At 35.0% G+C, this 26,396-nt stretch overlaps 1 protein-coding gene and 1 pseudogene across 3 annotated transcripts in view; both read right to left on the reverse strand.

The window, feature by feature from the left end:
• The window catches only part of RPS6KA5 (ribosomal protein S6 kinase A5), a 67,310-nt gene that overhangs the window by 27,080 nt on the left and 13,834 nt on the right, over positions 1–26,396 (reverse strand). Inside the window, exons 3-7 of one of the 3 annotated variants that reach the window (XM_009101812.4) lie at positions 19,306–19,524; positions 15,678–15,793; positions 14,760–14,867; positions 4,023–4,106; positions 80–183 (exon numbers count right to left, since the gene is read on the reverse strand). In XM_009101812.4, the coding sequence (XP_009100060.2) occupies positions 80–183; positions 4,023–4,106; positions 14,760–14,867; positions 15,678–15,793; positions 19,306–19,524 (631 nt within the window). Of the gene's footprint in view, positions 1–79; positions 184–4,022; positions 4,107–4,779; positions 4,908–14,759; positions 14,868–15,677; positions 15,794–19,305; positions 19,525–26,396 lie in introns of those variants that run through there. The other 2 variants (XM_050975116.1, XM_018907321.3) reach the window with 2 other exon arrangements.
• On the reverse strand, positions 1,538–3,943 carry LOC103826821 (28S ribosomal protein S17, mitochondrial-like; annotated as a pseudogene).

Here is a 26,396-nt window from a genome sequence, read left to right on the forward strand (position 1 = left end):
TTCCTAAATTTTAAATTACAAACTCTCACAAAACATATATTATGGCATAGGGATCATCTGTTAGCAAGAAGAATCTTACCTAGAAATCTCTGCTTGGGAATTCTTCTCTCCATCGACCGTAAATGGTGATGCTCCAGTTAATAATTCATACATAAGAACACCAACACTCCACCAATCAACAGCCTAGAGAACAACAGTAATTAGGTATGTTATGATATGCTGAAGTAAAATTGTTAACAGAAGGAACAGAACAATCCACATAGAAAGCAATCCACATAGGAAGAACCTACCTATATACAAATACAAAGGCAAAATGGGATACAATGTAGCATAAACAACTGTGGTACTGACTGAAGGTATTTTCTGTGATAAATTAATTTTATACTGAAATCTCTCCATTTAGCTTCTTCAACTAATTTTTCAAGCTGTCTACTGACTACTAAATTTCCTTTTGTTTTCCCGACAGAATTCATTTTGATTTTTACTACTGTGATGTGATATGAATTCTAATACACAATCAAAATAACAGAGGAAACTAAGGCTTGCTAAAAAGTATTGGAACTCAAAGTTTTATAAGCCTGAGAACAGAATTAGGAATGTCCAAAAAGCAGAATTTAAGATCACAGTCAGCAGTTAACCCAGGCACCTGAAAATGCTATGAAATCATAGAATGGTTTGGATTGGAAGGGACCTTAAATACTATATTTTTCCAACCCCCTGCCATGGAGGACAGGGACACCTTTCACTAGACAAGGCTGCTCAGAGCCCCATTCAACATGGCCTTGAACATTTACAGGTACAGAGCATTCACAACTTCTCTGGGTAACATGTTCCAGTATCTCATCAGTCTCATAGTAAAGAATTTCATCCTAACATCTAATCTAAAATCTCTCCTCTTTTAGTTTAAAGCCATTCCCCCTTGTCCTGTCACTACAAGGACTTGTCCTGTCCTTGTGAAACATCTCTCTCCATCTTCTTGTAGGATCCCTTCAGGTACTGGAAAGCCATAATGAGGACTTCTCTAGGCTGAACTCAATTCTCTCAGCCTTTCCTCACAAGAGAGGTGCACCATCCCTCTGATGACCTTGGTGCCCCCTCCTCCGGACTTGTTCCAACAGGTCCATGTCCTTCCTCTGCTGGGACCCCAGAGCTGGGTGCAGCACTGCAGGTGGGGTCTCAACAGAGCAGAATGGAGGGGCAGAATCCCCTCCCTCACTCTGCTGCCCACACTGCTTTGGATGCAGCCCAGAACACAACTGACTCCCTGGGCTGTGAGTGCCCATGGCTGGATCATGTCCAACCTCTCACCCACCAGCACCCCCAAGTCCTTCTCAGCAGGGCTGCTCTGATCTGTTCATCCCCAGCCTGTGTTGACACTGGGGGTTGCCCTGACCCAGGTGCAGCACTTTGCACTTGGTCTTGTTAAAACTCATGAGATTTGCATGCCCAGTTCTTGAAATGGATGGCATCCCATCCTTCAGTTTATGGTTGTTGTTGTTAGTAACACCAATACCAACAACAACAACTTTTTAAATGTTTAAATATTTGGATCACTATTTGTCTATTTAAGTTCCTGAAGTTTTTCACTTAGGTAGTATCTGCTTCTGTCAGATATTCCAAACCTGACAGATTTTCAAGAAATCTGCTTAAAAGCACAGTTCCTTCCTGTTATTAGCTCTATGACATTTCCAACCTTGAACACAAATTCAGTTTATGTTTCACCTGTTTGCTATTTCACACAGGCAAAGCTTTAGGGAAAACCATGTCACCAACATCCTACTGCTGCAATGGATCATGGGTAAAACAGTGATTTTGCTTGTTAAGGAACTTTAGTAAGGATCTAGCACAAGCCTTTTTATTCCCACTTGGAGAGTTTACTGCATTTTGGTTCCTGTTCCTTTGCCTGCTGTCCATTTTGCATGGACAGTTCCACATGTACAGGCACTGTTCAGTTATGGTCATCCAGTGCCACGGCCCCCCACCTCAGGGGCCTTAGAGAGGTGGATTGTGGTAACACATGGGATTTGGCTTCCCATATACTAATCGTATTTCTCATACCTTCCAAAATACTTATTTCATTCTAAAGGAAGAATGCTACTATGAATAATAAAGGAAGCAGTTTAGTCCTTTCAACAAAACTAATTACAGGTGTTTGAACATCTCAGGTTTACAGCCATGAAATCTGAAAATCCATGAAACTTCTGCTTTACTTACATTGGCAATATTAATACAATACAGGAAGACAACTAGTGAAATCCCAACAAATTTTCCACATATTTTACTTGGATTTGCTTCAAAATACACAGAATCTGATGTATCATATATTCAGCCAAGTGAATCTAGAGGAACTACCTGAAGAAGTCTCTGTACTGTTACTAATTATATTTGCAAATAAATAATTCTCAGAGAAAATACCAAAGAATTTCTTCTTGCCATGTGTTTTTCCAAAAGAAAAGGACGACCCACAGAATCAGAAATCCAACTTTAAAAAAATAAATACTGAAATACTAGAGCAAGTCCTTAAGATAAACACTGCAATCATCTAGAAGAGATTATAAATGATAAATATTGATTAATGAAAGCACTGCACACTAAAGCAATCTCGTTTTCTCTTTTTGTAAGGTCTCTGAGTTTTAGATATGCAGTAAGTATGAAATACACCAAAAATCTTCTAAAATTGGTAAGGTAGTGAGCATGTGGTGTAAACAACTAACATAACATACATAACTGCAAAATCTCCCCATTGGTCAGCTAACAGTCAGTATCAAACTGAGAAGTTGCTCCTTATAGAATACTGTATGATTCTGCACGACATCTGATGAAATTATCACACAGAACCAAAGATAACAGAACAGAGATGCCTCTCTAAGTCAGTGACAAGACTGAATTTTTAAGCTCTGAGAATCCAGAATCATAATTCAAGGTGACTGAGAAATTGAAGAGATGCTCTGGAGGTGGCATGACTAAACAAAGAGAGTGCAGGATAGAGCTTCAATTTGTACGTTTTTTAAATTCCATTTTTAATAGCAACCAGGCAAGCAGTACAGCAGAAAAAGATGAAGAGGTTATAGTGGAATTCAAGGTAGGTGTGAGACAATGACTAAGCGAATAGAAAAAGCACACTCTATTTTATGTGTAGTAGAATAATCAGGGAGGTCATTCTGCTCTACTTCAAACTGCCAGATCCCAGCTGTGCCCACTACAGTGCTCGCTAACTGAAGGTAAACTCAGACCAAAAGAGACACAGAATGCATAGAGAAGGAAACGAAAGAACTTTCTCAGGCAAAACTCAGACTCCTCCAGTTCTTACACAGGCTGCTATAAAATGAACTACAATCAACTACATTCCATGATCCACAACAAAGACAACTCAACTCAGTCTACAGCAAAAAACCACAGAGATCAAACAGTATCCAAAACTTCCCATTACAGTGAGCAATCAGAATAAGTTACCTAGGAATATTGCAGAATTATTTTTAGATAGTAGATTTCTTTGTTTCAAAAATCATCTGTTAATCATTGTTGTCTTGATCTTTTCTATCACTTACTGACACTTTACTGTGCAATAAAACTTGAGTCACAAGCCAAACAATTTTACAATATGAGAACACTTATAATATTAATGACCTATCCCATATATCAATAAAGATAACAGATTTCTATGATGTCCAGTTTAAAATGTATATCAGAACTACCCACAAACCATTTTCCACTCTGAACTAGTTTTTTTATGCAAAGGCAAATAAGTGTAAACTAAGTTTATGGTCCCACAGCATTTTTAGAACAAATTTTGAACAGAACACAAATAAGCCTCAATACCTTTATAAACATGCCTTTTACTTCAGATCAGAAAAGGAAAATACATCAACATACAATTGAAGACACAGGAAACAATCTATCTTCGGACAACCTTAAATAACACATACTTAAGATAATACGTCATATTTCACAAAAACCCCTCAAGCTGAGCAATATGTTGACTGAAGAATTAGTTTCTTTTCAGTAATAAACTTAGAACATACCTTATCATGTCCTGTGTCTCCCCCTCTTACAATATCCGGAGCCATATATTCTATAGTTCCACAGAAGGAATATGCTCTCTCATTCTAGGAAAAAAAGAATTACATCAAACAATTATATTGCACAAATAATATGGGATAGATATGGCTAACAGTTCCGAGATGCTGGCAGCAATTCTTCTCCAAATAGCTCAGAACTGCTAGCTAAATAATATTCCATCATATGTAGTGACGTATCACAAAATGCTACAGAATATTTAGTCTTCTATGAAAAAATAAAATGCCGTAAGTTTGTGTTGCAGTCTAAGATAAGCACACAAAAATTAATCTAATAACATTTAGAAAAACTCTCCCATAAGTCTAAATGATCTACACGTTTCAGAAGTTCGCAAGATTCCCCAACTAACACAGATATACATTTTGAAGGCTGCAATACCAATACTCTAGATAACAAATGAAACTTTTCATTAAAAAGGGAATTACTTGTAAGATGTACAATTTGACTAAACTGGATACAAGATCCTTTGAGTTACCCATATTTAGGAATTCATTATGACCTCTAGAAAAGTTGTTTTCTTTCGCAACAAACACATATATAAGAAACAACATTCTATCAAGAAGAGACTTGGAGAGAGACAAGACAGAGAAGGAGAAAGGCAGTGTTGTAAATTTAATTTTATTCTATACACTGAATTATTCTCTTGTTCAAAACTAAGCTGCTTTCACAGGCATGTATAATTGTTCCCTGGTAGTGATTTACCTTTGAGGTCAACATGAGGTCATGCTGTACCTTGCTAATGACGAAAGCACATGTGTTTGGGCCATGCAACATTGTTCCTCCCTTATCCTTCATGCTTCTAGCATTTTGGGGAGAGATCCTGATAGGTCCTTTAAAGAAGAGTGTTCAAAAAAGCAGATATTTCAAAAGTCAGGTTTTACATTTGTAGATTCAGGTTTGGAGTTTAAAACAGGTGCTATATAAGAGACTACACTAATGAGAAGAAACTTCTAAAAGTAGAAATAGTGCTCTGTGCTACCCTGAGGCATAAAAATAAAACAGTCCAGCAGCATATTATTAAACTGTATTTCTTAAAATACATATACTGTGACTGGTATTTTGGGGTAAAATTCTGAGTTCAGAATACTTAAAAGGCCTCATTTTGTTTGAATATTAACTTGAAATATTAACTTCTGAGACAAAACCATATAATAATGAGCTTTTCATTATTCCACTTTCTTTTGACACAACTATTGTTTCTGTTTGATAATCTTTTCTAGTACCTGTTATCTTAAAGAAATATAGTGTGATAGAAAGCACAAACAAAGAAAAATGTCAGAATTTCCTGGCTCTCCATCAGAGAATCTAAACCTATTCAATCTCTGTTCTTTTTTCCTTCAGCTGGGAGGGTAGGAGGAAGGGATGGAGGAAAAAGGGTGAAAAGGAAAAGCGAGGGTAATGGAAAAACATAGAAAGAAACTGCTCTTCACTTGCTACCTCTCCAAAGAGTAAAGATAATGCAGCCAAAGTAAGATATCAAGACACATGTCTGAAAAGAAAACACTCTGACTTCAACTATAGATTGACACAGATTTGCCTTCATAAGATGCTGTAGAATGTTCTGACTTCAAAACAGCTGAAGTCAAAATCCAGATACTTCTTTGTTAGAAACCTTTGTATATGCTAAGGTTTATTAAGTTACAAGCTTCATCAATTACATCTAGCTGTTACTTAAAAAAGACAGGTTTTAGAATAAGAAGTTTCATTAGGAACACTTAGGAAAATTTGTCACTTAAATATGCCTCTTCCAGGAAGTCACTAATAGTTTCTGCTGTTATGCACTACATGTGGGTTTAAAACCATTTTCAAAGAATGTTATCTCCACTAACAGTTTTATTTTCTGTCATTTTCTGGTCTCCTGGGTATATGAGAGACATAGATACAGCGGAGAGCATCCGGCAAAGAACCATAAACATGATTAAGGGAACCTATGAGAAAAAGCTGATAAAGCTGGGACTGTTTCAACTGGAGAGGTAAACCTGACAGTTCACGGATATTTCATCAATGTACAAAAATGCCTGAAGCAAGCATACAAAAAGAGAGGGAGCAAGGCTCTTTTCAGTGGTGCCCAGTGACAGGACCAGAGGAGGAAACACTTTTTTATTGTGAGTGTGACTGAGCGCTGGCACAGGCTGGCCATGAAGGTCATGGAGTATCCCTCCTTGGAGATATTCAAAAGGCTTCTTGTGGGCAACCAGCTCTAGGTGACTGTATTTGTGCAAGATGACTTCCAGCAATCCGTTCCACTCCATGATTCTGTCACAAAATGCCACTGTAAGCTGTATTTCAACATTCATTTTGAAACCACAGCCAAGTCTTATTTTGTATCCCCTCCAAATTTACATGTCATTCAACTGTATAACATAAATCCAAATTCTAAAAGCCACATTATTAACACTTCCATGTTATGAGATGTAAGACAAGGATGTTCTTAAAAAACAACTGAACTTGGGTTACCAACAGGTGAATGCTCACTGAACATGCACATCTTGCAAATACTTGAGAATTTTTTTGTCTCTGAACTTACATGAAAATGTAGAAAGCATTTCTCCTCAAAGACAGAGAGGTCTTATGCTTTCAGAGTTAGCTAATGACCTTCTTCAACAAATTTTAAAAAAGCACATTAACAGCAACATAAAAAGTAAAAGGATCAAACTCCATTTTGCTGCAGAGACTAATCACATTCACCATGTCTACAGGAAAGGCTTGACTGATAGAGAAACAGTCACTACTGTCACAAAAGGATGTGTCCTTTAGAGCATACATCCTAGCCTACAATAATACAAATTCAGTTTCATAATTTTTACAACATATGCAAGGGTAGCTCTGACAGTTATTAAGTCTTGCAACTGCTCGAAGTTGCCTTTCTTCCTTTGTTAAAGGTACTTCAAAGTTCCAGGCTGCATCAATTAGACCCTCTCTCAGCTCTATCAGTAGTGTTTTGAACAGCACCCATTAGAAAAGATACAGCAAAATTTCTAGAATACAGAAATCAGTTATCATCATTGCTCCTATTTTGTACAGGTATGAGCGTATGTAATCAGAGTCCTGAAAGTCATAACTTACAGCTTTGCTACAAACATAGATAGTGAAAACTTTCCCAGGATACCAGTGCCAGGGCTCTGAGCTTATGAACAGGCTCCACAACCTCTTTTACCAATCCTAGGAGTTAAGGCATCTCTGCTTAAGCAATCTGTGTAGAAGCTCATCAAAGGCCTCCTCCTCTTTCAGCTGGGAGCCAGAGGTCAGGCTCCTGCTCCTGCATCAGCTGTGCTGTAGGTATGTCTTTACCTGGCTGGGTATCTTGCTGATACTGATCCATCAAATTCAAATCCTGACTTGTCCTCAAGCCTCTCTCCTCACAACAAACTTTTCTGATAACCACTGGACTGTTGCTCAAGTTTGTTTTTCTGGCACTAGACTTCCTCTGATCTTCTTGCACCACTGGTCAGTGAGCACATGGATCCATACTTGCTGTGGTCACCCTTGGCTCACACTAATGCAGGGAGCAGTCTCCCTGTCCTAATGCTCTCTGACAAACTAGCCCAAAACCACAGTTCCTCCAGGAACAGCTTACAGAATTGAAGAATTTAAGTAATTGAAGAGTTCAGAAGTATCACATAGAATATCTCATATTAGCTATCAGCAAACTGGCTGCAAGCTATCAAGTATTAGAGTATTAGACTTCCCTTGATCGAAGTATTAAGAGTTCCCTTGGTAAGCTTAAAAAGAGAACCAGGACCACAGGACCACTGAAAATTTACTTGTAATATATATAAAGGCCACATAGTAGAGGTTGTTTCAACAAGCTGCTGCTGAATGAATTTTGCATTTCAGAAAAATCACAAGACTGAAAAGCCTGAATTCTTGGCAGAAATAGGACCTGTACCTTCAGCAAGTCTTAGAGGTCATACTATCATAGATATTTACCCCAAAAATAAAAACGCACTAAGGAAAAAACTAATTTCCATAGAAATTATACCTGTGACATCCTTCGCTGTCATTCAATAGCCCAGAATAACAAAAATTACAGTCTTAATTCAGGAAGACATATGAAAATTGGCAGAGAGACTTCACACAGTTCAAAGATGCGATATAGGTTTAAAATGGGGGTGTGGGGGGGAATCTTGCTTTAACAAGGTCCTTGCCATACTGACTGGTTTCTGCTTTTTATTCACTTTTTTTTTTAAAGTTTCAATTATTTTGGGAAACTTTTTGGTGATAATATCCAGATTTAACACTGAATAATTAAGCTGTCCATACTACAAAGCATTACTTCAACCAAAAAGTCTATCAGCTGAAGATTGTTGCTTCTGTAGCTGTAAACTTCTATTCCCAACCAAAAATATAGGAGACAAATGAGGAATAACTAAGACAGGCAAAAACCAGTTCAGTAGTACACTATTTAGACTGCTCTGCTGCATATAACAAAATCATAACAAAGACCGTAACATAAAAAATGAAAGTTTAGACTAGGGCAAGAATGGTTGCAATAGGGCAGATCAAGGTCCACTAGTTTTCAATGTCATCATATGAAGAATTTTTTAAAAAGGATAGGGAAATTAACTGAACATCCTATCCTGGTGGCTGTTCCAACTTGAAGAAGCCAACATGGTATTAAGCCAAAATACCATGTTGGTTACTGTGACTCTTGCCACAGCTAGACTAATGATTTCCACTTCTAAAACACACATGGATCAATGCTACTGAATTTTTTCAAGCAAGAATGAGATTTGCCTGCCAGCAGATGCCATCAGAACAGGCAATTAAAGGGGAGAGCAAGGGCAGCTAAACCTTGCACTGCGTTAAGCAAGAAATCTGCGACCTCTACCTCTGTGACCCCAGAAGAGATGCCAATGGAAGGCCACACTCATCTAATGTCAAGTGGAGATTCAAGAACCCTTTTCACAGACTCTCACAATACCTGTGTTTGCTGTTACAGTGCAATGCAATTGCAATTCTACAAGCAATTATTTAAACCAGTTGCTGATAATGGATTTTAATGCAAACAACTAAGAGTAAAGACAATAAAAGTCTCAATTCTGCAGACAAAAAAAAAAAAATCCAGAAACAACGTATTATTGTCTGGGAGGAATGCAAGTATGTGCCACTGTCAATTTGGAGAAACATTTTGTACTAGGTTCTTCTCAAAAGCACTGTCTTTTTGAGAAGAGACAGGCAGTGGTATCAAGAAAAAGCAGCATACAAACCAAAACCTGAAAAACTCTTATTTCTTCAAAAACAAGCAAAATTATAAGATATGGAAGAGGACTAATTCTGGGAAGAATTCTGCTAGTTGTTACTACAACAGTAGTAACAACAAGCCTTCAACAGTTGATTTTTTCTTTTAATGAAGAAAACCATATAGAACAAGTTATTTAAATATTTATAGTTTCAGAGAGATCCTGATGTAAAAGGTAAAGAAGTAGGAGTGGACAATTTTACTCAAATGAAATCCATCTGGTTCTAAATTAATTTACATTTGACTGTGAAGCTCTGGTCACTCAAGTTTTTCAAAGTTTTTCACTTGGCTGACCAAGTTGCATGGAAGTAAGGTATTCACAGCTACTCAAAAGAAAATAAAATCTATGAGAAGAATGGATTAATGACAAGGGGAGCATTTGCACTTACAAAATTACTTGCTTTCCCTTTGAAAACAGAATCAGAATTTTTCTGAGTTGGCTAGCAACCTAATATCCAACAGAAGACTGGATAACAGACTACTTAACATAGATTGGTGTTTCTCCTCAAAACAGCATTTTTTTTTAAAATGGTATATTACAATAGGAAAACAGAATCCTTAAAGCAGTCATTGTAAGAAATCATGATCCATCTTGCAAAAATTCTTAACAGCACTTGAATATTTTGACATCAAAATCTGGAGAGAAACTATTTTATGCTCTGCATTACTGGTCCATGCTGGAAAAGCACAATCTTCATTGTGATAAGCACTGGAAAGGAAAATCTCTTGAGCAAAGGCTCAAACAGGCAACAGATCACTAATGACTTGGTTTTGCAATTAAACTAGTCCAGCTCAGTAGTGTACCTTTAGAGTGTTTGGTATGTTCTTAATATTCAATTTCAGGACAGTTAATGTTGAGCCAAATGAAGTACACCAAACAAAGCAAAAAGTTTTTGCCATTGTTAAATTTCTTTTTCCAAAACTAATTATCCAGACAGATCTATAACCAATGTTAACTTCTGTGGACTCATTTCACTATTCAGTTTATTCTGACTTTTTTCTCTTTGAAGAGATATAAATCTATTTCTTATAATTGTTTCTTATGTCAACATCACTGAACAATCCTTTAACTAAAACACAAGCATATGTAGCAAGTCATCTGAAGTACAGATAATTTTACTCATTTTTGCAAGAGAATGCCCAGTGTTGGAGGATGCACTGTCTAATTCCACTGATAAGACATTATCACTTTAATTGGGCAATTATAAAGGGTCTTTTAAAGTTAAATGCATAGCTACTCTAGGTCACTCACATTACATGACAGTTCCTAAAGCACTTAATGAGTCAAGCTGTAGTCACTTCCTACTGTTCTAGACTACCTTTAAACTGCACTAAGAATGTGTACAAATGTCTTCCTAGTTCATCCCCAAAACCCTTAGTGGACTAGCCTCCACTTAATCACTTTTCCTCCAATGGAATGTGCTTTAAAATCTTTTAAAAATACATATTACTTTTCTTTCCAGAACAGAATGTTCATTCTATCATCAAATAAATGAAAACAAATAATTCAACAGTGAAAAGCATTTGAGTTATAACTAAATTTGCAACTCTCATCAAGAGATTTTCAGATGAAGAAACAACAATGTATAGGAACTATTCATTCTACACATCAGATAGAAGTACACAGACATCCACCCAACTGTCTTAGGCTTCAATTCAATCATCCCTCATACTGAATACCCATTTTATATCATTTATTACTAAGTCATTTGTATGCTCACAGACACACTGTTTGAAGACTGACAACATTCAGTATTTACTCTCTAAGTTTTTAAACTTCATTAAGCAAACACAAAAGCTTCAGAAAAAAACTTAAGCTAATGCAGAAGACATGTACCAATGCAGAATTCAGCACTTTGCTACACTCTGGAAAAAAGTGTACTTTACTGGATTTAATTAAGAAGAAAAACAATTATTATGCACAAATAGATAACTTTTACAGTAATTCAACGCATTGTTCATATTATTTTGCTTAAGACAAAGATCTCCATGTATACTAAAATAAGATTTTTTGTGTAGTTATAGAACTAAAGGAAATGTGAGGGGAAAGAAGTATTTTAAAAAATGAAGTAGCATTTCAGCTATACACACCAAGACCTGATGACTAGGTTAAACTGACATTGACCAAATCAAAACAAGTCCAGCATAGAAGCAGAGGTATTAATGAGATAAAAAGATATAAGCTACAAGTCCACAAGATAAAGATAACACACAAGAAATACGATGGAAAAAGACCCTAAAACAACAATTTAGGAGTTCCAGGGATTTTCAAGATAAATGCATTACAAGAAGAAAAAAAACAAAACAAACAAACAAAAAAACCCCCACTGAAGTGATTTCACTTTCACAATGAAGAAAATAGTGCTACCAATTCTCCATGTCCCCAATAATAACTTATATTAGTGTAACATGCAAATGTACTTTGAAACCCAGTTAGACAAACACTAGCCTGAGATGCATGAAAACATCAGGACAAAAATTTTTACCCCAATTTTGTTTACAATTCAATTGAGATTTAAAAATCACATACACTAGCCTTAAATTCAACACAGGGTTAAGGATACAAATGCCATAAAAAGCAACACTGAATCTCTTTCAATCTCTTAATCTCTTACCTAATTCCATTATTTGGTTAGGCTAGTAAAACTGTAGGTCTTCATGAGCTTTTAAATAAAGTTCGCATCAAAAGTAATTTCATACTTAAATACCTTGTGATACTGACCTACTCTATGTGAAAATTCCTTTTTATTGAACTACTTTATTCCAGTCAGGTTATTTCCTTTTTTTCCATGTAGTTAAAAGCATATTGCTCCGATTTAAAGAAAAACAAAGGCAACCCAACTGCTAATTCAGTTGTAAAAGATAAATTTCAGGTTTCAGCAAAGCAATACCATAAAATACTTTAAAGCTCTTAAAGCTGCACTGCTTTAACTTGGATGTTCAATTCTCACATGTTATCTTCACATGATAACTAAAACAGAGAGAACACTTGGCAATGCACTCTTCACACACGCTTCAGTAGCTGCATGACAGAAATCAATAGGTTTCTGTTTTCTTACAAGTCACAGGCATTTGCTTCCTTTCACTCAAACAGTGCTTAAGGAAAAGCAGCTTCCCACCTCTCCACTGTAGAACAGTCAATCTGCTGTAATTATTGTAGTCCTGTTTGATTCATTAGGTGCCCAGGTATGTGGAAATCTTTAACAGTCATCAGATTATAGCAGAGATAATGAAAACATTGAATCATGATGTTTTCTAGCAAGCATCACTAACTACAAAACTATCCAAACTTCATAAATACATGGTGAAGTATTTCTCTCTAATAAGAACTCTAAATATAGTACATATCTCTACTATGGTAATTTTTATCCCTTTTTAATAACCTAAATAAAACTTTTTTCAGATAATCAGTTCAAAGAGAAGGTTACTAGAATAAATTCCACTTGCTTAAGTATGCATTTCTAATGGCAAAATTCTTGCAAGAAGCAGGTGGACCAGGAAAGACACGTGAAGAAAGGGAGAGAAATGAAAGTACACTGCTCTGACTAAATTGCAAATGTCAATTTATCTGACTTTATCTGACTTACACAGTTGTGTAATTTTATTTAGAAGTGTTACCCTAGTGAGCATGAAAACACTATACAGGCAAATTCTACCTGCTGTAAGTACATTGGTTCAGAAGTGTAAGTTAAGTATCTATTGTAATGAATTTTAAGTGCTCAAGTAGTAGCTAAATTATCTACAAAAATACAATACAAAATGTCAATTTCTATGTCTAAATAGGTCATTTTAATAACGTTTAAATTCAGTAGCTAAATTACAATAGCACACATGGAAACCTAAGTCAAATGAGGACAATTTCTTAGAGTTTGAAAGCAAGCAACAGAATTGCAACTACTTTTCTTGTTAAAAGGAACGTGAGAACTGTTGAGATTTTTTACAGAGAAAACAAATATAAAATGTGAAAGAGAATAAAAGAAAAAATATAGTTAAATGAACACATTTATAAGGTATATACTGAAAACAGAAGGGATTAGAGTCAGAAGAACCAATATTAAATTTCCAAGGAACAAGATGGCTTTATTTAATGACTGGAGAAAGAATAATCCAATTCAGAGTGTGGATAAAGCAAACAGATATCACTGATGCCTATCCAAGTCTTCCCCTTTCCTTGCACTGCTTGTAAATGATGTGCCTAAGGTGAGCACAGATGAGATGTGCTTCTTAAAAAAAACTGGTTTGAGACTTAAAGGTTCTGATTCCTTATAACATTCTTAACACAGTGAAGATTTAGGCTTCATTCAGCTTTGGATCAGAGGCTGGGGTACTGCTCCTTTTCTCACCCCTCAGTGCAGTAATACCAGTACTTGACTTTGTCTGCTGTGCCTAGCACAGCTCTTCTCACAGCTCTAACAGGTCCCTAGCCACACCTTTCACTATCACTCTTTCCTGATGAAAACTGCATCTCTCTGCACTTACTCTCTGGCACTGCTGTGGCAATCTGCTGCTAATCCCTTCTCATACCAGCTGAACTTCCTCTTGGTTTCATGCTGTAACTTAGAAGGAATATACTAACATTATCTCTACTACTTCCCTGCTTCAGAAGGCAAAATTTAATATCTTTTAAAATGGTCCCTCCTAAATCCTACCACATTCCATTTGAAATGCAAATATTCTAGAGGAAACTACCAGCTATCTATTTTTAGAAAATCCTTCTGCTGCTTCTAACAAAGACTTTAAGATCTGGAGTCCCAGATTTCAATACCAGCAAAACCTAGTGTGGAAGCCAAAAAACATCCATTTTAAAATTTCTCAGAAGTAAAATCCTGCACACTTTTGACTCTCTGAAATCTAAAAAGGCTATTTGGAGATAGAACTGTACCTTACAAATAATGAACAGCTAACATCAATAGTCAGAGATCACTGTTAGGTACTATGTACTTACTTAGTAAGAAATAAGCTTTTATCCTAAAAGCTTGCAATTAAGCTTATTAAAAGTGACACAAAGAGATGAGAAAAAGACAAGATAATAATACATTAATTATTATTAGCATAAGGAAGAGTCATAGCATACCATTTGCCTAGTCATTCCAATGAATTAGCACAGTCAAGCTTTTTTTTTAAAAAAAAGCATCTGAAAATGAAAACCTAAGTGACTTCTCAGACTTACACAGGTCTTTCCTTTTTCATGTCAAGGGTAGCAGAAGAAAGTATGAAAGATTTTCAAGGAAAACTAGAACAAAGATGTATGACAACACTGGCAGGCCTAAAACCAATAAATTGAAAGCTCAAAACCTAGTAAGAGACAACTAGATTGTGTTCTATGATGTAGGAGTCTGGAATGCAGGATTTCCATCCTTTTTAAATGTGCTTAGTATTTCAACGAGACTTTGCATCTTGCTCAACTCTGTCCACACTTACTGGAGAGCCAAATACTCACCTCATCAGTAAGAAACTCCTTACTTAGACCAAAGTCTGTCAGCACCACATGGCCATCAGAATCAAGGAGAATATTCTCAAGTTTTATATCCCGATATATAATCCCCAACTGCAAACAGAATATAAGAAAAAGTATTTCCAAATAGTGTAACCACATCAAGAAGATGTTGCTGAATATTTTTAAATATAAAGACACCATAATTCACATTATTAAGGTAATCTGACACATGAAAGTTGCACCTCAAAAAAGACAATTTTTAAAAGCCTTTGAAGAAATAACTAAAATTACATTTAAAATCTTAGAAATTACACTGTGCATTAATGCCTTAAAATTTCAAGGACATACTGTACATCCCTTGAATCTAAAAGTAACCAAATACTTGCTGTTGATTGCAAAACTCAGTTCTCCTTTCATTAAGAATGAAAATGGATGCTTCTGTTATACAGTCTAGACATAGACCATATACACATGCATGCTTTGTAATAGTCTATAAATGTGCTTATTACTTCTAAGAACTGTAACACTTTTCATGTCTACAGCTGCACTAGAACCCTATTACTCAGTTATGTAGAAACAAGGAAAACTGAACATTTCAGCCCAAAACTTGCTCATGTTCACTACAAATTAGTTTTGGTGACATACACCGGTTCACAAGGATTATTAGAAATGAACAAATCATTTGTCAGTAACACTACTCTTCACCCTGCAGACAAAAAATTGTGGCCTTAATCTGGTGCACAAGGAGGGACACTTCAATGGGGGTTATTTCTAATTATACAACTAATGTCCCATTGCTAGACAAAGTTACTTTCATTTTAAAACTATCTAAAACAATTGCTCTCCTTATCAACTTTATACGATACAAAAAGAATACAGCTGTACGTTCTCGAAATCAGCCCCAGAGTAAAGTTATTTTACCTTGTGGAGATGTTCAAGTGCCAAAACGATTTCCCCGATGTAAATTTGCACCTCATTTTCTGAGAATCTCTCTCTGTGTGAAAGATGAGTAAACAATTCTCCTCCATTTATATAGTCTAAAAAATAGAACACAGAACCTTATGATTTCACTTTCTGACAATTTTATTTTTTTATTGGAATATTATTAGGTACTGTGTAAGCTATTCAGAAACACATTCTACTATCAGATGCTCTTCCTGAATTGTATTTCACTAGTGTTTCATCATGCCGTACAATATTCAATTTCTTTCTTAGAGAACTGAAGGAAGGATAAGACCCACTTCTCAATAAGCACCAAAACCATAAAATAAGCCTCAGCTATTCCTAAATTATAAACATGGGTCTTTTCACAAAATCAGACTTTTAGTTATTTAGGAATATGGAAAGAAAGAAGCACTAATCATATCTACAAACAGAACCCTTGTAGTCTCTTATGAAATACTCTGATGAGCAACATGGCAGACCTGACACAAAGAAAAGCAATTCAGAAAACAGGTATTAAGGGGGAATAATCAACTATGGACAATTACAAAATTTCCCCTTCACAAGGGAAACCTTGATGGCAAAACTTACTGCAGGAGATTATTTCCACATACACTCCCTCATGGAAACCACACTTTCATTCTTTGCAGGCTATGTATGACACATGGATTTTCCCACAGTAAGGGAGAGGGGAAAAAAATTATTACAACAGAGCTCCACTGTAACACAAACATATTTTACATGTAGAGCTGTTTACAATAGCTGTCTACATTATAGCCATTAATTTGCAAACTAACAGCCCCCATCATTGTATTTGAGGTCTACATACACAGAGCAGGGAACATGCCCCACAAAATCTTACTCAGTATTTTCTTGATTATGGTTTCTATAGATTTGTTGGTATAAAACACAAATCCAAAAAAGGCGTCCAATCTTATTTTAAGTTAATAGTTTGAAGGAGAAAGCATATATACAAATTATACATATTCCGATCTCCCTCCACTTTTCAGTTCTCCAGTTCTCTTTTTGAAAAGGTGTATTAGTGGAATCAAACAACATGAGAAGGATTATTTATCTAGACCAGCAAGCAAATGAAAAAGATTGAATGAAGTATAAATAACCCATGTTTTACAATTGCTTCTTTCTAAAAAAACTTCAGCACACAGAAAAAGGTAACAGAAAACAAGTTTTTAAAATATTTCTAGCCAGATCTGCTAACTTAGTAGAGAAGGGAAGCATTGAATTGCCATTAAATTATTCTAAGGACTGTGACAGATCCAAACCAAAACTACCACAAGGAGTGGCACAACAATCTAAATTCTATCCAGGTTGTAACACTAACCACAGCCCAGTGAAACAAACAGCCTTCAAATTCTTGGTGCAAGATCAAATGCATCACCGACATAATAGAAAAAAAAAATCTGGTTATTTCAGATAAACTCCACCTGACAGTTCAGATTATTTAGCTATTTTTTAAAGGATTAGATGTTTAACCTTGTGTGACAAATTCTGTATAGAACTGATGGTACCTACATGGATACAACACTTGGTTCATTCCATATAGTTTAAAGCCAACATAAAAATTGGAATCAACTCCCAACTCTGTTTTCTGGAAATCTGGCAGAAATGCAGCTGCATGTCTGTACTTGATTCAGTCTAAATTCATATAGCTATGTAATCTGATAGCATGAAGAACTGTACTAAATATTGCACTAAGGTTCCAATTCTAAAACCTCTAAGAACTAAAATGGCAGGTAGCTCACACACTAAATTCAGCCAAGAACAAAAACAAGGCAAATATGGTTTCCCTCAAAATCCAGAAGCCTCTGAAACACTTTAATTCCTAAACAAAATTAAAGTGATTTACACAGACTTACATAATAAGACATAAAAAACTTTTAACAAACGGTTTGGGTCTCTTCCCTCGGGGAGAGTGTGAAGCCCAGTTGATTTATAAAGTAGCTTTACATCACATTAAGGAGGAGAAATTTTCCCTGTTACAGAAAGTCAGTAAAAGAAGTTTAGCTAATTATTCCTACTTAGTGCTTAAAATGAAGGAAAAAAGGACCTTTCTGGCCCAAAGAGATATGCTGAGAATGGATGAAAAAGAAAAAAAAAATCAAAAGACTGTAATATCTTAGCTATGAACTTCTTGCTTCAAACATCAGCTCAACATTGTGTCATAGTGGACACGTGCCCTGTCTGCGACACAGCATTCTTCAGAACTACTGGGCTTGCTCCTTTTCGACTCTAATGAAAATATAATGTCAAGCTTTTAATTTTCTTTCATACAAGAGGCCTTTAGAGCCTTCTAATTATGCTTATCACCTAAGCTTCCCCCTTACTATGTATTTATTTTTAGGCAACTACATCTGTCTCAGTTTTGAGGGGGTTTTTTGTTTGGGTTTCCCCTCTTTTTTTTTTCTTTTTTTTTTTTTAACATTTCTTATGGGATCTACGGTGCATTTTAGCAAAAAACACCTGGACTTAAAGAATGGTTCCATAATATTTATAATAAATGCTCACATTTTCTCTCATTTAATATTTCAATTTTTTACAAATTATTAGTCAATAACTTGAAATCCAATATAAATTTCAAAACCTTAATTTTTAACAGTTACTATCAAGGAATCACAAAGCTATCAATATATTTCTATTTATTTGTGACAGTCTTTTATTTATTTCTTTAATATCCTAGTCAGAGGAATTTGCAAGAAACTATATTACAATTTTCAACTCTCATTTGTTTAGTGAACACTCCATTTCAGTTCTACATATTTATTATTATATTTATTATTTCACAGTAGTATATGAAACTAAGATATGTGCATAGACTTAAGAATTGACAGCTGGAAGTCTATATTCATTTAATGTTAAAAAATTTTTGCTAATTTGATGTAAATCAGACTGTTAGTAAAGGTTAAAAAATTGAAGTTCTGGATAAAAAGGAATGCAAAACTTGCACTTCAGTTAAAAGAATTTATTTCCTCAAACTTTTCACTAGAGAAGCATATTATGAAACCAAGCCTTAAATTAATCATTTATTTTACAATTCTTTTAAAATACTCTATGTAAGAAGGTTTTAAAAATTGCTGGCAATTTTCTTAAAAATACACCTCATACACCAAACACTAAAATTTGCAGCTAATCTGAAAGGCAGAAATATTTCTAAAATTAGAGTAGTACCAAACCTTATGACCAAGCTCCACTTTCAGCAAAGAAATGTGTGATTTTGGAGTATCTCTTAGCACCCAAAAGTTGAAATATGCAGGTATCTCAATATTCAAAGATCAAATTATCTCATAACAAAATGTTTAACAAAAGCAAATGCTTCCAGTTATTGATGAATACTCAAACATTTTTTGCTGCATAAAAGTCACATAAGATAACCAATAACCTCTCAAGTCAAAGTAGCACACTCAAGCTCAAACAGGAAAACCACAAACACAGACACTGTTGAAGATGAACAGAATTTTACTTCCTATGCCTTCTCATGCAATCTCCAAACACACTGTACTTTAGACCACATTAAAAAACCCTTACAAAACATTGAGATAAAAGGGCTTTTTTTTTTTTTCATAGAACTTGAATCCTGAAGAGTACTCACCTAAAATGAGATGAAGCTTTGTATCTGTCTGGAAGGCATAATGTAACGTGACCAAAAACGGTGATTGCCTAATGTGCTCCAAGACTTGTCGTTCTGTCCTTGTGTGCTCAGTTGTTTTGGCTTTTTGAACTATTGTTGCTTTCTTCAATACTTTCATGGCATACAGTTTTCCAGCATCATGGCCGCTTACTTTCCTCACTAGAAATACTTTTCCATAGGCTTTACAATTGGGGAGAAAAAAACCCCAAAAACAAAGAAAAGAAAGGAAAAAAGAGACAAAAACCACAAGTTACCTACTTGTACTACAGATCTGGCTGATGCCATTATTATTTTCAATTACTCATTGTTATGGCAGACAGTAGTCACTCAGGCTACAAATTTACTAAAACACTTTTCCTCTTTCAGATTGACCTCTTCTGAGCAAAATTTCAAACAGATGAGCTTCCTAAGTGAACACTGCAAGAGTGGGAAAAGCAATTGAACTTCTTCAGTATTTAAAAACAATTTAAAAGCTGATGATTTCATCCTTTGTAATAACCTAAAACACCCATACCTAGAATTAAGCAAGTGTTCTGAGTAAGAGATGCTATTTTTTGTTTTTAAAATAGTCTGCTCATATTTGCACAACTCTTACACTTTCATTACTGGTTTTATAACACTGAAGTTACAAAAAGCTGTAGAAAAGCCAATGAATTCTTCCCATCAGTATTTCATACATAGGAGCTTTCTGAGGCTCTCATACTGGACTTAATAGGACTCCTGGGAATTCCACATAAACATTTTTTTTCTCTTTACCAGGCAAACCTGTAGAAACAGTATAGGTTAGAATTAATGTGCAATGGCTGGGCCATGATCTCACTGCAGTTACAGAGATATAGTGGGGTATCTTGCATAACTGGAATACTGTCATGGATGGCTACATACTTTATAGGAAAGAGGCCAGAAAGGCAACATGGTGGAGCTCTCTTTATGTAAGACAGCAACCAAAATGTACCAAGTTTTGCCTAGGAGTGGATGAAGGAGGAGCCAAGAGCTTATGGATAAGAATTCAGGGATAGGCTAAAATGGGTATTAGTGTTATGGGTGTTTACTACAGGCCAACTGATTATTAAGAGGAAGCAGATGAGCCCTTCCACAGACAGTAGGAAGTAGCTTTAGTGTTACTAAAAGTGTTACTTTTGTAGATGGCAATAGTCATTGCTCAAATAATCAGAAGAAAGGAACTATGAAACGGTTGACTTATTTAGTTCAAGGTACTTAACAAGTTCTCTTAAAAAAAGGGTCTTTAAAACCCTAAAAGGTTATGGGTGCAAAGGGGGGAATCGTCTCAAAAATTGAGAGCTATTAGAAGACAAAAAGCTAAAAGGTTAAAAACAAATATGCAGCTTTTTCAGAGAAAGCAAGTCACCAAAGGAATTCATCCTGCCTGATTCAGTCATATATGAACAAGTGAGGAAAAAAAATTTGCTTGTTTTAGTAACTATCCAGTGCAACAGAAATTGAAGCTGACTGCTAAAAACTCTACATCAAAATGCCAAGTAGATGAAAAAATAAAATGGCAGAGAAAATTTTAAATAGTAAACACCTAATCCATGTGAAGTATCATAATAGCACATAGGGTTAGAACTGAGGAGAGAAAAACAGCTGAAGTTACCAAAGACCACCCCAAACAGAATGTTAGAAACGTCAAGGAAAAGTACTGAAGAAATGACACAAGTGTACCCACACCTTCAACACAAACCCAGAAATCCCTTATGCTGTGGGAGAAATCTTTGAGTGCTCCTATCATGTATGAAGCACACTGTTTTGGTACCTTCTCTCTTCTGTTCCCAACTACTCTGCTCCCATCAGGAAAAAAAAAGTATAAAACATTAGGAAAGTATAAAAGAACTCCTCTAAACATGAATGGTACTAAACATACTGCCATGTTTTATTTAGCCTGAGAAAGTAGACTACTTAAGAAGATTCTTACAGAGAATTAAAGAAAAAAAGTTAGACACTCTAAGAAGGCCGTTTCTAAGAAGAAAGTTTCATTATTTTTAGAAACAAAATAACTACGGCAACAAATTAAATCATTAGGTATCAGCATTAAAAACTATGCAAAGCACACAAACAAATATGCAGTTAAGCTGTGGAACTACTGTTACATGATACTGCAGCTGTCAAAAATGCAGATGAATTTTAAAAGATTACATAAATCCCTGAGGGAGAGGAAAGCACAGCAAGTGTTGCCAAACTCTAGAGAGAATCTCTGGCTCAGGCAGACCCCAAAGTGTAGGCTGTTACCAGCTCAGTAAGGAAACCATCATTGTAAGCCTCTCCTTAAGCCATCATGAGACAGAAAAACTAACCAGCTCACCGTTTTGTCCAACCTTTGTAATTACCTTCACACTACCCTCTCAAAGAGAATGCTCAAATATCTCAAACCTGAAAATACACTGGCTAAGTGTATACAGTCCTGATGCAAGACACTCAAATTTAGGTGGCCTTTAAAAAAAGCTGTAGCATACAGAGCTCCCAATAAGCATCATGTGTAACTCCAGATTTCTTTCTGGATTTTTTCCAGATGGGTAATTTAGGGTTTTTAACTACCAAATGACATGTGAGCTTTTTTCCTAGATCTGAGTTCTACTTCAGTGAGTATACAGAACTGATATTGCTCATATACTGAACAATTCTTCTTAAGGAGTTCTTTACCTGACTCATTGTACCCTAAGGAATCACGCTTCCCTTCTTTACAGAACTCATTATCTGCAAAAAGAGCTTTCATAAAATAAGGTTTCATAACGTATCTCTCAAGAATGGCAAATAGGGTCAGAATAGGTGACATCTTTCTATTCTGTGAGATATGCAGGACAGTCTCTTTCAAGATTTTGCATTTTGTGCTGCACTCTCCAACTTTGCAGTTACGAGATCTGGAGCATACGTAAGCCAGACTGAATGGTCATCAGCTACTTGTCACCAGGGAACAGGAATTTTATCAGAAATGTTGGAGAACATTAAACTAAATTAAAATCAACAAAAGCCTCATGATTGTAACACTCAGCTACTTGATCTTTAATCATGTTTTAAAAAAACATAATAATGTATCTTAGGTGAGAGAATGCAGTACCTACTACACCTTTTCATGTAGTATCAGAGAAAATTATCTGGTTAGTGTAATAGCTGTAAGAATCTCTAGAAACCATAATTTTATGGCCATAAAAGACTTTGCAACATAGAACTTTGCCATGGTACAAATTGTTTCTTCAGGAATCTGAAGAGGACTGACAAAATGATGACGATTCTCAGCATTTTTTATGAGAATAAATCTTAAGTAGCACTATTTTAATCAAATGACTCATAATATATCCAACACCAGAATCTCTGATAGCACAAGAAATCTACTTAAAAGACAACACTGCAAAAGCTATTTATTTGAGTGGCAGCAAGGAAAGAGCGCATAAGCTAATTGCAATACTCTCACCTGAAAATTGTACTTCAGTAAATCTTTTTTAATTTCTCAAAGAGCAACATTTTAGTGTTAATTCTCATAAAAATCTCATGCACATCTCATCTACTGCACAGGCAGAAGTATTCAGCCAGCAATATATGCCCCATAATGAAACACACACAATCACCAAATATCCACCCCCCCAAATTCACTGAAAATACATTAAGTGATGGAAAAACTACATACACAGACACAAACTTTGTTAGACTGACCTGACAGCTTAAGAGAAATAAAATAAAAAATTAAAGAATGGTTATCAGCCTTTATGATGACCAAGAGATTTCACCAGCAATTTATACCAAATTTGCACCCAATTAGTGAGATAGAAAAATGTAATTGGGTACTAAAACTTCCCTTTTACTACTGCCCTTTCCATGAATACAAATTCATAGTAATATATCATGAGTATATATAAGCATACATATAAGTATACTTAAACATAATTATATCTATAAATATTTAATTTTATAATTTTATATTTATAAATAAAAATATATTACATTTATATAGTATTCTATATTTATACATTTTATATTATATATATATTTTATATATAAATATTCATAGTAATACATAATATTCTAAGTAACAATTCAGCAGGTTCATTAGAATGGTCTAAAACACACACTGCTGAAAGACAATGAGTTAAAACTATGAAGTGTTCCTTGCTTCTTTCCTCTTTCTGTACAAATGCAAGCACATTAAGGCATTGCATCACACCAGCTGATTCTTACAGAGAAAAAGGAGAACAATTCTTATTCTTTATAGCACACTGGATGGTTTCTGCAGACTCGTAAATTCATTAAAACTTTACACTCGCATCCATAATTTTTAAATTAATCTTTTCAAGTGCTAATATAAAATACAACTCTTTATTAAAGCACTTTTTTTATTGTCAGTGTAAGAATAATCACAAGACTATAAAGGAAAAGGCTCAGAGATACAAAATATTTAAGGATTTGAATAAATTTCATTGCATTTTTGCACAATATATGCCTAATGACATCTTTGCTCTGCAATTTTGATTTAGATTTAGTCTTAGCCTTAGCCTAAGGAATTTGGAGGCAGAACTCTTACTGTGCTAGTATCAGTCCATATGAACTAAAAATTGGGACATGACAAAGTTAGAAAAGCATATAGCTCTTACAGCTAAAAATAGGGGGGAAAGTCAAACAGAAACCTTAACAAACCTCAAATAGCAGCGTTCTAAATATTTCTAATTTATTGTCTATGACCAAACTGTTAAAAACAGGGCATTCTCTGTCATCTTTCCTTAGATATCAGACAGGCAAGAATCATTAATGGAATTTTTTCAACATTATTATTTACTCCGAGAATAAATTCCCTCACCCACTAAACAAGTGATTGATGATTAATATGAAAGGCAAAAAGTGACAGGAATAGATGGCTTGCATCTTAACTGTATTTTATGTCAGTATTTTTATTTTGTTTTTTACCTTTTTTTTTTAAGGTAAATTTATTACAGTAAATAGTTAAGGTAGACAATACATGCCTAACTTTTTTTTTGTGAATTTTTAAAGACGTCAGTTTTTAGAAGGCAGCTCTCAAATGCAACACAATCTACCACTGGATATGGATACCATTAGTTTTTAATTATTAAAAAAATTAAGGTAAATAATTTTCTTCAAAAAATTTTTTAAAGGTACTGCATACCACTGAAGTTTGATGAAGTCAGAACAACCAAGAGCTGCGTTGGATCATCATCTTACTTTCTCCTCTCCTTCTTAAATGTAAAACTGGTTTTGCTATTCTCTCTGGCATTAGTTCCATTACGAATCTTTGCTATTGATCTCCAATTTAAAGTACAGATTCTTTCAGAATTCACTGGTGTATGAAAAGGAAAAATTTGTCCAGGTTCTCAGATTAAACACAGCCCCCTCTTTTCAGTCTGTTCTTCATGCAGAAAACCAATTTTCCGTTTCCAAGCCCTGTCTCCAATTAGCCATCCCACCTACCATTCAGTATACATTCTAGCTGTCCTCAGTAGAAACTGGAGTAAAATATTTAATTGCAGTTTGGAATTATTTTTAAACATGTACTAATTCTGTCTAACTCTCATGAGCACAGTATCCCCATTTCTTTCTTTTCCTCCTTTTATGAGAGAATATTTTATATTTTCTTCAATATGCTTTGAAAGAACTAACTCCATTTCACAGTCTTAACTTTATCAAAATAATTTCTGACCTCTTAGATGAAACTTGATTATATGTTCTTGTATAACACGATTTTTGAGATGGTTATTTAAATCTGACATTCATCCCACTAATTTTGTTCCCTTCATATGAATAAATCCTTCAGATCCTAAGGATCTTCCACATATAAGGTGAAAATCCTTCCCACATAAGCACTTAAATCCAGAAGAGCACATATAAAACATTCTCTCACACATGGTAATTAGATTCTTGTTTCTCATTATTGTTAGTCTTCATTAGTGGACTGTAGTTCAAAAGGTAGAATGGATTGTAAGTGCACGTGCTCAAGAACCAATTGTGTTGTTTCTTTTTAACCACAACTGAAAGAGTGAATGGAAGCGGCATTTATTAAAGTTCAGTGTAGAAAAAGGAATAATCCATTGGTAGGAAAATGTATAAACCACAATGCACTCTACAGTGTTTTTCTTATTTTAAAAACACATTTTCAAAGAATGAAGCAAATAAGCCAAGTGGGCGTGCATAAATCAACACAGCCACCTTCTCCTGTTGTTCCTTTCCTGGCTTTGGGAAGCAATTAGATTACTTTGCTGAAAAGTAACCTTCTTCTGTAGAATAGACTCTAGTTTTCTTTGTCACAGGGAAACAAGCTTTAACTAGATAAGGAGGAACAAGCTGGACACATGAACATAGACAAGAAATCTGAAAATTCCATATTAGCAAGGTTATAACAGTAACAGAAAGAGAAAAGGATTTATCCCATTTCAATATACTTTTCAGTACACTGACTAGAACATGGGCCAGTCAGAAGTCAAGAGAAGTCAAGCCAGTAATAGTTTGCTCCCAAAGCAACAAGTACACTATTAATAGCTTTATTAACACTGTCATGTCTTTCATTTTACTGATGCAAAGTGCTACTGATTTCTTCAAAGAGTAAGTTTATTCTATTACTACCCCCTTAATGCAACATAAAAGGATCCAGCTCAAGACTTTTGCTTTCTTGTCTTCCCACTGAGACTCAGGTCAAAAGAGGAAAGCATACAGTATGATATAATTCTATACCAAAAAGCAAAATATAACAAGCATGCTTCCAACTGAGTGTATACATTAGAAGAAAGCAGACAAAAGAATGTAAGAAAGCAATTCAAATAAAGAAAATAGTAAGTATGAAATTATGCTAAGCCATAGCATGAAAAAAGTTATGACAAAAAACGGCTTCCCCAGGAGAAAAATCAGTACATACAGATACTATTTCTAATAATCTTAAATGTTTGTATTTTTAAAACATAAAGCTTAAAAATGAAGATTTAAATAAACCTTCACGGCTGTTACCTGAAAAGAATCACCACTGAGTCTGTAAGAAAATATCACAATTAAATTATCCTTGCTTAAGGATATGTAACATGTTTTAAGTATATTCTGTGGTT

This window comes from Serinus canaria, chromosome 5 (assembly GCF_022539315.1).
Source record: "Serinus canaria isolate serCan28SL12 chromosome 5, serCan2020, whole genome shotgun sequence".
Lineage (NCBI taxonomy): Eukaryota > Metazoa > Chordata > Aves > Passeriformes > Fringillidae > Serinus > Serinus canaria.